The sequence below is a fragment of the Nyctibius grandis genome, chromosome 6, assembly GCF_013368605.1.
Source record: "Nyctibius grandis isolate bNycGra1 chromosome 6, bNycGra1.pri, whole genome shotgun sequence".
NCBI classification, from domain to species: domain Eukaryota; kingdom Metazoa; phylum Chordata; class Aves; order Nyctibiiformes; family Nyctibiidae; genus Nyctibius; species Nyctibius grandis.
In genome coordinates this window covers 65,806,353-65,819,919 of record NC_090663.1, presented here as the reverse complement: position 1 = coordinate 65,819,919, position 13,567 = coordinate 65,806,353, and the positions used below count along the sequence as shown (strand labels likewise).

Here is a 13,567-nt window from a genome sequence, read left to right as displayed (position 1 = left end):
AGAGCAGCTGAATCCTGTGGCTATGAACACATGATTATATTGGCCACCCAGTTAAAATAAGACACAGAATTTTGTTCTCAGCTGCGTAGCTGGCTCTGACAGCCCTGGCATTCATGTGAGTGAGAACAGAACTTGGTCCCAAGGTTGTACAGGGAATAAATGATCCCAGATAGGCCTGAAATTTCTTGTGTGTCTTCTGAAGAGAAATACTTTTCGGAGAAGTAACACTGTCTTTTTTTCTTGTAAGTTATTGTTGTAGACTTATGCTGTTTTAAATGCAATGGGCTTATGGATTGTTTAAGATTACAGCCGCATGCGATCTGAAGTCTTGCATCTCATGTGCTTTGCATGTGCTGTCAATTGGGTTATCCTGATGCTTTTAATTAGTACTGCATTCAGCTATTTTATAACAATGTAGGTAATAATTGTATTAACTGTTACATCAGCATAACATTATTTGTTACAATCATACCATGGTTCTTTGTTTGAAATGATGGTGATGTCTGACAATATCAGGTAAAACCAGCAATTAATGTCACCTACTAATGGGTTTCATGGTTGTAGTCTGCTTGCTCTTCTGAATATGCCCTAGCCACACCCAACATTTTGCCACTGCAGCTTTGCAAGCACGTATTTTTCATCTTTTTCTATCCTACCTTCCAATATTTGTTTCAATTACATGAAATGGGGTTGTATGACGGGGGCAGATATGAGTTACTGAGGGGAGGGGAAGACTGGGCAAGGCAGAGCTCCTCGTCTCAGCTGTCACTCCTGGGGTCGCCCTTGCAGGTTTACGCCCCCCCCCCCCCCCCCCCCCCCCCCCCCCGCCATCAGCTTTGCACAAGCAGCTCATACAAATCAATTGCACTCCACATTAAAATTCTAGACCACGTGGAATCCTGCAAAACAGCAATGCGAGTCAGTGATCCAGATGACAGGCTCGGTAATTTACTTGCTCTCATTCCCCACTTAATTCTTTAGAAGAGCAACTGCTCTGTTTTCATTTAAGAATGCATGAATTCAACTTGGAAGTATTATTGGGCAAAAAAAAGGCAGCAGAGTTACTGCTCCATTTTCCCCTTCACTGATCAAGAGTATTTCCAAAAAAAAAAAGGAAAAAAGTCATTTGCAAAGAGTTTTGTTTAGTGCTGTTTAGTCAGAAAGAAGAAATTAAGTAAGCACTAGCCATTAAATATTCTTTTAATCATTAAAGGAAATGTGCTGGGGATCTGAAAGTAATCACCTCTGCTGTTTTGTACTGGGTTTTTTTTACAAGCTGATATACAATGAATTGAAATAAACTGGCATAATCAGAATTTTTAAAAGCCATCATCTTTCAGGAGCCACTTTCCTGTCACTAAAAGCTTTATGCTTTCCACTGGATTGGGCTTAATTAAGGTAATAATTGTTGTATTGCAGACTGGCAAGACCCCCGAGTGGATAGCTCTGTAATTTTCAGCAAGGCTTCCTTTGATCTCCATTTGTTTCTGTAAAGTCTTCGTACTGGCCAAGTTTACCAGAGGAAGATTTCTACGGTTACAAATTAATGAATTAGAAATTGAAATTAGTCATTGCGTGATACCTGGGTGTATTTTGTTTACTTCACAGCCTCAGAACTCTCGGGGACAAATTTGTCTTTCAGCTGTGCTAATGGGATTGCACTGCTATGAGTTGAGAGCACAAGTTACCCCAGATCTCTACTGATGTGCAGTTTCCAACCCAGGCACATCAGCAAAAACAAACCCAGCCAAGCCAGTGGCTCTGAGCAGCCTGATTTTGCAAGGTTTAGTTGCACCGATGCAGGGAACTAATTCTAGCTCACTGCTGCAGACTGCCTGCAAAGTCCCGGGGAGGTAAACGAGTGCCTGTTTGAATTTTGTGACACATGAAAGTGCAGTTATCAGGCATGAGGCATGCAAGTGCATATCAAAGTACAGTCCTAAACATGGCTCCTATGGAAAAGGTGGAATTCTTTGTGGAAAAGCTATTTAGCATGTAAAGCATTTAGGTCTAGGAATTACAAAGGAAAGCACAACTCAGTATGAGAGGACTGGAAAAGGCATTGCTGGAGAAGCAGTTTAATCCAAAGGAGAGAGAATGGCCTCAACTGGAAATATTACATCGGATTCCCATTTCATTGTTACATCCTCTTCAGTGGCCCCTTATGCTGTCAGGAGCCCCAGGCAATGCTCTCTCCTTCAGTGCAACGTGTTATCACACTCAACATGTGCCTGAGCTGTCGTTAGGCAAGCTCACAGCAGTGAAGCTGGAGTGCTGTAGGTTTTGCCTTGAGCCAGAGACCTGAGCAGGTGTATCAGGATGGGTCCGTACAAGTCCATCCTGTGTCAGGATGCAGTCCTGCATACATCTTGCTCCCTGGGACTGGTCCTGCTCATCCAAAGCTTGGTTATACCTCACTGGGCCACCAGTGCTGTCTGACTGCAGAGCCCATGCTCCTCTTATGTAAATAACCATCAGCACCATCCTTTCCAGCCTTGTTTGATGTGGAAATATCATGTGTGATCTCCAAGCTGTAAGGAAAACATCATCTCTTGAGCATCTCTACATGACTTTAGTGTCTCCTGCCATCTAACAGCTGCTCTTGCAAAATTGCCAGTCTGTGCTTTACTTCACTGAAAAAGGACTAACCTGTATTTCTGGAGCCAGTCTTTCCAGCCTTCCACTGCTGCCTAATTCACGTGCTTCTTTTGGTTTGGTTGGTTTTCAGGAGCTGTTTAAGAGAGAAATGAGCTTTTTTTTCATAGGCGTTTTCTTCAATTTTTTTTTCCCTTGTTCTGTCACTAACTTGTTTTTTCTATTCCGTCTTTAATCTGCTGTCTTTATGGACTCAGCTTCAGAAAAGGGAGCGCTCTTGCAGGGCCTATGTCCAGGTATTTCTTGTGTTTTTAATACACGTGTCCAGTTGTTTGACTGACTGACTGTGAAATGGGTCTTGTCTCTGTGAATAATCTGATTATTACCATCTTTGTGGCAGCAAGTTCTAAGGTTGAGGTTACAGGATAATAATTTCATTCTTCATCTCCCCCCACCTGCCCAATTGCTCTCAGACTTGAGAAAAATTTGGGACAAAATCTCAACCAGAAAGTGGGAAAAACCACAGGAGAGATCTGACAAGACTCGTCTGACCATCAGAATAAGCAGGACAGTATGGATGTGTGCAAGTAAAGAATGCAGAACTCCTGCTCACAAAGGTGTCTCCAGACCAGCTGGGTTTCGCTTACAGCATGTCGCTCATATAATTGCTGCCTGCATTTCCTTAGTTTCCTTTCTTCCCCTCTTACATTTGCAAATTTAGAAACAATTTGAAATGTCAACACTCGGCATGAGGGAGGAGGTAGGATCATAATGAAATGCAGAGTGTCCTTGCAGAGGGAAGTAGGAAGGAGGAGAGTGCTGCAAACTAAATATAGGATTAGAAACATAACATCCCATAAAGTTCACCCAGCTCTGGCCTGACTTTTGTAGGCTTGCATTGTGTTTTACATGAACAAAGTCAAGATGCAGTGTTTTGGAAAGACCTGCTTATAGGCTTTTCAAGAGTGGGGCCTTGGGTTATGTTATTTATCCTGTCACCTTGCCTTATAGCATTTGCTCCAGTAACTTTTATATAAACCTGTTTGTATTCTATGGGTGAGTTAATGCTGCTATAAGAAATGTGAACGTTTTACCTTCTAATTTCTGTCTTGTGCTTATGATCATTGATGTTGTACTTATGGGTGGTTGATCATTATTTATATGTGTATATATAACATGCAGAAGTGTAAAAATGAACTCCATGTTTCTGGAGGGGGCTGTCTGTACCTGAATTTTCCTGCAAAATTCAACTTCCTATGATCGGTATTGACTTTATTTTGTGAGCACATATTTCATTTAGTGTGTGGGATTAGATGGTTTAGATTTCTAGGATATTAAAAATAAAACAGTACCCCTCTGTTCTGGTAGGCTGTCTGTCTTCCCTTTGGATGTGGTCATGAGAGAAAGTCACCTTTTCCCTTCCATATACATTAACGGATAAAGATGAGTTATGGAGTTACACATGCCTTGTCTCGAGTGGCTTCTCTTAAGATCCCAGACATTTGAAGGAATCCAGCATTTGAAAGAATTTAGGAAAGTCTACAGTGCAATGCTCGTTCCTAAGCTAGCTATCTTGTCTACTGGTACCACTGGAAATCTGGCGAGGCTGGTTTGACCACGGACCACACAATCCTGTTAGGGACTTTGGATGCTACCTGACTCATAGTTGCCCTTTCCACTAGTTGCATGGGTGTTCTCTACAGAGTCGATGCATGCTTCTGGTCTTTTTGTCTTCTTTCAAACAGTAGTGAATAGTGAGTTTAATATACTGTACAGAAAGCTTGGCGTTGATAGAATAAAGCCTGAATATTCTGCACAAACTTCATCTTATCCTTAATTTCAAGGACTTCTTCCCTTTCACTTGGGAAGGCTACTTGTGTGTTTAAACATTAATCATGCACCTACCTCTTTAGTAGACAAAAACTGATGAAAGCTCATTGCCTGAGCTGTTTAGTATAAATATGGACAAAGCTGGTAAATATATTGAAGAGGACAGTGATGTAATGGAGGGCTTGAAGAATGAATTAGATGACCTAATTGAACCTTTTCAGCCCTGCTTTGTATTACATGGAGGTAAAGTAATGTATCTGGACATATTTTCATACAGTATGTTTCCATATGGAAAATCATGTAGCTAAATTCATAAAAAAATCTTGTGAGGGAGAGTTTGTCTGTAATAGCAAGTAAATGTGACTGCAGATATTCCTGTTACAGGCCACTTATCATTTACCAGGCTGGCTAAGGCAATTCAGCAGAGATTTTTCCACAAACCTTAAATAGTGAAATCCTGAACTTTGTGAAGTCAATGGGAGATGGGAAGTCACTGGGAAATATGCCACTGATGGCAGAGAAATAGAGTTTTCAACCTTGCTGACATGATCTTCTTGTGCTGATCCCATTATCGTCAAGAGCATCTATGGCTGAATTTGGCTCACAGGGCTAGAAGTGTACCTTCAGTCCTGTGCTACCCTAGACAAAGGAAAGTGCAGTACAAAGTTTATGTGAGAGATGTCCAGCAATTGTAAATATCAAAAGTGCAATTGAGAAAAGGTGGATTTTGGGGAGGAGGAGGGTGACTTGGGAAGATAATAATTGCTAAAATCAGTCTTACTGTTTTCTTTGGGCTGACAAATTTATGCTCAGGGATTTTATTTACTGGAGATAGAGGTTACAAATGCTGTTCTTTTAGTTGCAAGTGTGGTAAATAATCTTTCTTGTCTCAAAAAAACAACAAGAACCAACCCGACAGGTGACATGATAAATATAATGACCAGACAATTGCTGGGAGATTTTTCAGTCACAATATTATTTAAGAAACTGCCACGTGGGCTTTAGTTCATGATACTAAGAGTCAGCTTAGGCTGAGCTGGCCAAGGTGGATGGAGTGAGTGACCTCAGAAGGATGCTCCATTAGGTAATGAGAGCTAGCACCTGATGCATGGCTTTTTGGAGAGCAGAGATCTACATCTCTCATGACCATCTTTCTGCAGTGCACTGTTCTTGCACTCTACTTTGGGAAAGGGATGGAAAAGTCATCATGTGGGAGAATGAGTCACAATGGGTGACGCATTTGATTAGCATAGCTTCATTTGGTGTCTGGTGTGTGATGTAAGCTGGTATGAATTTTCTGTAATTTTTTCAGAATTGATATTTGTTTATTTTCCAAGGCATTTCTCCTTAAACTGAAGCACCGGAGTTGTAGAAAACATGAAACATTGGTCTTTGGGGGGCTGCGAAACTGGGTTTGGTGTCATAGATTTCTTCCACGCCCTTCAGCAGATGGCATGTGCTCAGCTCATATTTCTCAGCTCCCCAACTTAAAATGCCGTGGGTACAATTCCCCTGGCATATGGGAATGGAGGTGCGGTAGTAAAGAAAAAAAAAAAAGGCTGAGTGCTCAGATATTGCAATAAGTGAGGCCATATTAACACGGAAAACTTAAACATGGGGGGAAAATTGGGTGATTTTGCTGTAAGGTTTAGTAACTGGAAACACAAGCTTTAATAAAGGCTCATACCACATCCGAGCGTGTAGAATCTTTATCTCATATGTGCACCCGATTGCAAAATCTGAGCTCACCTCCTTGCTTCACTTGGATTTGTGGGCTGGAGCTCTGGGGCATCATGAGGCCAATGAATTTCCTTGTGGTGCCAGCCAGTGGCCTCTTCCCATGTGAAATTGCATGCTGCGTTTGGGATGCAGATCTCAGAAAACAAAGACTTCACAGGGTTCTCATTCTTTTTGTTTTTTTTTTATTTTATAAAGCCAGTCTCAGTGGCTTCAAAGCTGGAGACTGGCGAGTACAATAGATAGCCTGAGCAGCAGATTTAGGGGAAGGGTGGAAGAAGGCAGCAGAGCGTTACCTTTGCAGCATTTTCCTGGCCTAATGGTGTTTGCTGCTCTGGTTCCTGCCATCCTCCGGGCTGTCTTGTAAATCAGCTTGCCCTGTTTTGTAATTCTGGGCTTGTCTGTACAGCAAATGGTGAAGATTATGGAGATGCCACCCACTCCATAAAGATCACAAGAGTTTCTGGGTGCAGAGGTCATCGTAGCCACTGATGAAGCTGGTGCTGAGCTGCTGGCAGGTTTCAGGTAGCAGACAGTGGCGGGTGGTTGCAGTCAGAGTTGTCCCTCTGGTTCTCCTGGAAGTTTTCTGAGCACTTCATGCTTGTAACATGGGCTGTTTGAATTGCTGTACTAAGCAAAAAAGTGAAAGGCTTTCCTCAGATAATTCAAGGCATTAAGTTTAGAGCTGAGTAGAAGAGGTTTTTTTTTTCTTTGATAACCTAGTAGCTCTCAGCAGATAAAAGGTGCATGTGGGACTTAACTAGTACTATTTAAAGTGGATTCATTCTGTTTGTCCCACTTCTTTCTTGCTTGCATGACTGGTCCCAACTTCCATGAAGACTAAGTGAAATAAACTTGTAACTCTGAGAGGGAGTGTAAATTGAATTATGCTGCGTTTACTTGTGTTCTTCTTGTGCCCATGACAAGAAAGACTCTAACCTTCATTTATACAGAAAGGGGCAAATTAATGAGGATTTTCGAGTTCCTTGTTTGGTCACTTAATTGGCTGTATGAGAAAGAGCTCTGCAGTGCGTGTCGAACAACTTTCAGAGTCCTCTGATGATGTGCGCATTGCTCGACTCCTAATGCTATTCTGCGCGGCCTGTCAGGCGAGGTATCGTTGTTAAAGTGGCTGGAATAAATTGGCTAGGAGTATGCATACGATGTTGTATATTAACTATAGCTACAGGGAGTACTTTTAGCAGCTTTTTCAAGAGACCAAGATGTTTGCCCATCAGCATCAAAGTGCCCCAGACTTTCATTTCGTATAATTAAAAGGACATCTGAAAGAAGTGTGACTCGCAGTGGGGTTCTGCAGTTTGGTAGCCCTTTGTTAAAACTCTGTGAACTTAATATATTTCACAGCTTGAGAAACCTGCACTTGATTTATGACAGCAAGAGTGAAAGTAGAAATCCCCACCCCGCGTGTTTCTGCCACGGTGAGCCTGTTGTTAGGGGAGAGGAGGATCAAAGCAGCAGCCTTGGGTTTGTCACCAGACTCTGAAATTCTTCGCATAAATATTAAAAAGGAAGATGACTGCATATTCCTCTACCTACAACTGAGGTATACATATGCTTATGTGCCCACATGTAACATAGCAAAACTGAGAAAAAAATCTAGCATTTTCTGTGTTGCTATGTGCTTACTCTCTGCTTCAGGCTGAGCCAGTCCTGGAATCTGGTGGCACTGGTAAAATGTCTCAGTATAAATTATCGTAGAGGTCAGCGGGAGATGTCCCTTTGATTTGGATCATTGGAGGAAAGGACGAGTCTCACGGACTCCCTAGGAGTTCCCTTGAAGGCTAAGTCAAAGAGGCATTTCTTGTTTGCAAGGCAGTGTTCCTCCTTGGTACAGCTTTGCTCCCTTCCCCAGTATAATTACTCTAGCAGTTGCATGTATAGTCTCAAATCCCAAACAGCAGGGCAGCAAACACAGATGATTCATAAATGCAGTTCTCAGCTTATTCTGTGGGGATGATCTCATTAGATGAAATAGATCGTATGTTATTTCCTTCTTGCCAATCAATTCCTTTTATTTCAGTCCTACAGATGCCTTCTGACCTTAAAATATTCTTCCTCGTATACTAAGCAAAGCAAAACCATAACCTGTAATTTGTAACCTTGTTCTGTTTCTCAGTTCTCATATTTTTTTGTGTGCTCGCGTTAGGAGATTATTGGTAGTTCAAGGCCGCCAAGACTGCAAACCTTGCATGCCTAGTGCAAGACCATTAATTCCATAGTTATTCATTTTGTAGATGGCCTAATTTTAATAAAGGTCAGTGCCTTTCTTCTCACTGCAGTGAGCTCTCAGCACCGCTGAAATTCAGGTCATTTCTGAGTCAGTACAGTTCCTGTAGCCACAGCATAAACATTTGCTGTAGAGTTGAAAAGAGAAGGTTGCATGCTCTTTCTTGAGAGCCATTGCACTCAGTCTATGGAGCAATTTTAGAAATTCCTCTCAAGGTCAGGGGAAGATCTCCTGTTGCCTTTGACATGAGTAGTAGGTTTTGTCTCAGTTCACCAAAACTGATACCATCAGTTGCCAATCACCACTCTGGTACTAGATGTACGCTAGTGCTTCTGGCTTAGTTTTGAAGGCAGAAGCAGAGATTAGCAGTAGATATTCTAATGATTTATTTATTTTTAAGCACTCATTGCAGTTTAGCTAGTTTCAATCTACCTATGTGTTTGTCCTTTTAATTGAATATTACGATTGTTTTGTGATGACCTTACTGCTTTGTAAAAAGCGTTAAGACAGTGGCTGGACTTCCCTGTAAGAAATCGTCTCCAGTGTGCTTAGTTATGCTTTGACCAGAGACAAATTTTTATTTGGAATTTAAAGAATAAATGACAAGGCAAAAAAACATCCAAGGGTGAAGAGCCTTTTCAGACAGATTTGAAGGCACTTCTCATCTAAGAAGTAGGATTTAATGCTATCATTTAGCCAAAATGACATTTTCCTTGTTTAGGAAGCTGAGGAAATTACATGTGCATCTACTTTTGACTTGAAGTCCCACAGAGCGGATGACTGTTCCAGTTTGATTGGTGAACCCTTTGTGGTGGGATCGGGGTGCTGTTCATTTGCCATTCTAAAAAGACATGTCATTTCCTGAGCTGCTCCCTTTCAATGCACTAACCTTGCCAGAAGCGGTTCCTTACGTGCCCAGATCCATGCTTTCATGCTGATCCTCTTCTCTAAAGGGCCCATTCTGGCTCCACCAGCCATATTCAGAGTTAATGTGAGTTTCTCTTGTACTGGTGCTTTTTTTGGGCAGAGGCAAGAACTGCAGAACTTCCAGCAGAAATTGCCATCAATGGCATTGATTGTGCCTTTAACTCAATTAGTTTGGAGGCTTGCAAATATTGAGAGCTTAAGAAAAGGTTTTGTTTTGGCACTGGGTGTTTCATATGAATACAGAGCAAAACTAGCTGTTCCTGAACAAGGAACCAGGTAAGCTTTTTTGAAGTACCACCACTTTCCAGTAGGAAAAAGGAAAAAAGAGCACAATGTTGTGATCATTGAACTATATTCACATTTCAGTGCATCTGCTCTCTGACAGATTTTTCATTTTCACTGTGCACTGTGGACCTGAAAGGGTTTTCGTGCTTTTTTTCCTGTGCTGATCTGCAGTAAAACCTCAACCTGCTACTAAAAAGTGGGCTAGTAATGTTTTTGCATGTTTTGAATAAAGATGATGATGCATTTGTTTTGGAGCAGTACCTGGAGACCTCAGGCAGGACCAGAACCTCAGACCGTAAGCACAGCCTGAGGCTGTGTCTGTGTGATTGCGCTTTACAGTCTTAGCACTGCTGTTCTCAGAAAGGGTGAGCAAACCTTTTTTGATGAGTCTGTGCCAGCAAATACCTTTGGTATAGGGGTAGCTGTAGAAGCACTGCTTGTTTCATGCTCCAGCCATGATTTTAGTCTACCGATGCAAAGCACAGCCTTGTTGCTGTAGCTCCTTCTATCCTAATTTTTGAAAGTGCATTGCATGAAATATTCCTGCGAGATCAAGGAAAACAAGTGTTAGCAGTATGAGAGAGGGCTTTAAAAGTTACGAAATGCAGATATTTTAATTAGAGATGTCATTGCAAAAGTGGTGCTTTAGTGCCCTGTGCCACTGTCCTCATTCTCCCAAAGTTGCTATAGGAGGTAAGACCTTGATGTATGTTCCATGCAAAATAATGTATAGTGTGTTCAGTCTCCTCTTAAGGAGGTGCTCCTTTGTAAGAAAGGACAAACTGTGTATTTGAAAATTACTCAGCAGAAGGATTCAACCAATATTCCCTGTAGGGCCTGCTGGTATTCACTTGCCACAAAGCAGTATTTTCTCCAGTCATAAGTTTGTTGGGGTTTTTGTTCTTCCATCAGCTGCTCGGCAAGAGGCCAAAATGAACAATAAAAGTTTAGAGAGATCCTAACTCTAGGAGAGCTAGTTTTCTAAGGTTAGGGTTGCTGTGTTTAAGCACCATAGCGCAATGCAGTCTGGTCCCAAATGTGGCAATGAGATGAGTGCTTCTAACATCTCTTAGTGATTTCCAGTGTTGACTCCCAGTTAAAGACAGATTTTACATTACAGAATCTGCTTTTGTCAAAGAGCAGTGCCTTGGATGTTGGTACAGTTAGAGATAAATAAATGGATGTGGTATCACTGGATATATACTCCCCTCCTAGGTTTAAACTGTGTGTCACATAGCCAGATATTCTCACCAGACATTTCTAGAGGGGGAAAAGATAAAAATAAATGAATAAGCAAAACTCAGTTTTATAGAATGAAGCAGCTGCCACAAAGGAAATCAATGAGATATGTACGATTGGCCTTTTAGTAATGTATAATTCCTGTAAGACTCCTAATTAGTTGCCTTTTGATAATACAACTTTTAATACCAATTTGTAAGTGTCTGAGAAGGAAGGTTTACGTTTTGTTTCTATTTTGTACCTCAGGACAAAATCAAGAAACCATGCCCTTATTTGGCGAAAAAATCTCCCTCTGCAATTTATTAACATTTATTTACATTGAATGTACACTGTGGTGCTATATAACCGCATAAATGAAAGAGATCACCATCACGGGATTTGTCTTTTATGCTTGGGATATTCTTGCTCTTCTCTTGATGTCCAATTGTAGCCACTGCTGGAGACATGAAAGGTCCACTGAGTCTAATATTATCTGACCCAGGATGGTTGCTCTTTACGGGCTTGTATTTAGGGGGGTTGGCTTTGCATGTATCAGTATCCTGACATCAGAGGCAGCATTCAGCTACACCTATGTGTCTCGGGATAGAAAGGCAGATGGAAAGACTTCCTTCTTGGCTCCCTTAGGCCATGCCCTTCTTCCCTCGTTTGATCTTAGGCTGAAAACAAGCAAGCTATGCCTTGTGAAAGCTTTCTCTTGATGTCATTTGAGTTACTTTTGCCCTTCTTCCTGGGCATACATGTGCTTGTGCTGCCTATTCATTAAGCCTCAGCAACCATGGCATTGGTTTGGTGCCATGCTGTGGGTGATGTTGAGGTAAGTTTGGGCTCCAAGCCCCACATCTTTATTTTGCATGAGGCTCACAAGGGTGCTTTGGAAATTGTTGACCCAGTTGAGCTGCATTTAGGAGAGGGCTCAGGCAGAGAAAGAGAAGAAAACTGCAGCAGAGGAGGTCCTTTAGCTTGGGAAGCAAGGACGGGGTCTTCAGTGAGGTAGATATGCAACATCCTTTAATAGATGTTGGGTTCTTCAGGGACAAGATTAATCTCATGTGACTTGGGCACTTAAACAGGGATAATACTTGCTGTAGTTCCTTCTGCTTTTAGTGGGGAGAGAAACTAGAGAGCGTCTGGGCTCCCGACTTGTCTGCATGTTAAATCCTTGAAGTGAGGTGAGATGAAACTAGGTCAGAACTTTCCTAGCTCCCTCTGAAAGTCCCCACCTTTATCAGGATCACCAGGCATCTCAGGTAAAACCTATCATGCCATCAGCTCCAAAGCACACCTATCATCTCATGCCTTCTCCATTTCAAAGGTCCTCCGTCAGGGCTAACCCTTCTTCTGCTGGTCACTGAGGGGCTTTCCTGGGAGCTTGACACTGCTGCTGCTTCTATGCTGGAGCTTCATCAGACCACAAAGTCATTGGAGCAGGTGCCAAACCTACCTAAACTATGTCAGCTCAGCTTAAATGCAAAGACACAGGCCAATCTTTGTCTCGTGTACCTGCCTTCCCACAGTTCCTGCTCCCCTGCCCAGCTTTTCCCAGTTGGCATCTCAGTCTCAAGAGACACTGTTGCTTTAACAGCTGTTTTGTTTCATTTAAACACCTACCTCAGCTCCTGTCCAAAATGCAAACGTTTCATTAGCACCTGGTCTCCTTGGCTTCAGCCCGCAGCACTCAACCATAATGAAGTGCTGCACTCAGAAATATAATGCGGGGAACACTTGATTAATGCACTGAGACAGGTGAGGGGAGTGACCCTCTGGGAAAAGCTATGGACGAAATTCATCTTGTATGTAATGCCAATGAAGACAGTCTACCAGCTTTGTGCTAAGGACGTGACCCAAAGTCCCTGGAAATATTTCTGGAGCTTTTGTGTCAGACCCCAGATCCAAAGTGATGTGAAGTGGCTGGTTTCAGGTTAGTCACTTCAAGAGGATGGATGCTCACCAGCACCGCATCCATTGGGTGAGGAGTACACATTGTGTGGGAAGTGGAACATTAGACCTAATTGGTGTTCTCTCTCAAACTTTGCATGCACACATCCATGCACATCTGGGGAAAGAAAAAGCATTAGAATAATTTTTCTGAGGAGAAATCTTTGCAACAGATGTTTCACCATAACACAAATATTTTAGCATCTGTTTCATGTTTTGACAAATAGGCATTGCCTTTCCATCCAGAGCCAGGAGCTGGATGTGCTGCAGAGACTCTTTCCACCATTCAGATATTGATAAAAGTACCCAGGATGTTGTTTTAGCAGACATTTAAAGACACCATTAGTAGCTAAGCTAGATGGAAGTAAGGCAAATTATAGTCAGCGTGATAACATTGAAAGGGGAGAAAAAAATCGTCATTTTTCTGCTTTCCGTGCATAAAAGATCTTTGCAAGAAAGATCCATGTTGTGCAGAGCCCACACAGCAAAACAGTCAAGCTTTTTGGTCACTGGAAAAGAATGCTACCTCCTTTTTGCCTGTAAAAAGATAAGCTACCAAGCTAAACTACAGAATTTTATTAAGAGCTTCAGAGATCAGTCTTCCAGATATTAAAACACTGAAAAAAACACACTTAAATGCTATGGATTTTTAGTATTTCTTCTTGACTATTAAATTAGTCAACCAGCTTTTTGTGTGCACATATTAAATGTGTCAAGATGATTTTTAGACTATTTAGGAAAATCAGTTTAATAATCAGTTTAAGAAGTTGA

General features: G+C 41.8%; 1 protein-coding gene across 1 annotated transcript in view; it reads left to right on the top strand.

Annotated features, from left to right (window-relative positions):
- The window catches only part of ADGRL3 (adhesion G protein-coupled receptor L3), a 348,528-nt gene that overhangs the window by 258,107 nt on the left and 76,854 nt on the right, over positions 1-13,567 (top strand). Inside the window, exon 10 of the mRNA XM_068404345.1 lies at positions 2,853-2,891. Within this exon, the coding sequence (XP_068260446.1) occupies positions 2,853-2,891 (39 nt within the window). The remainder of the gene's footprint in view (positions 1-2,852; positions 2,892-13,567) is intronic.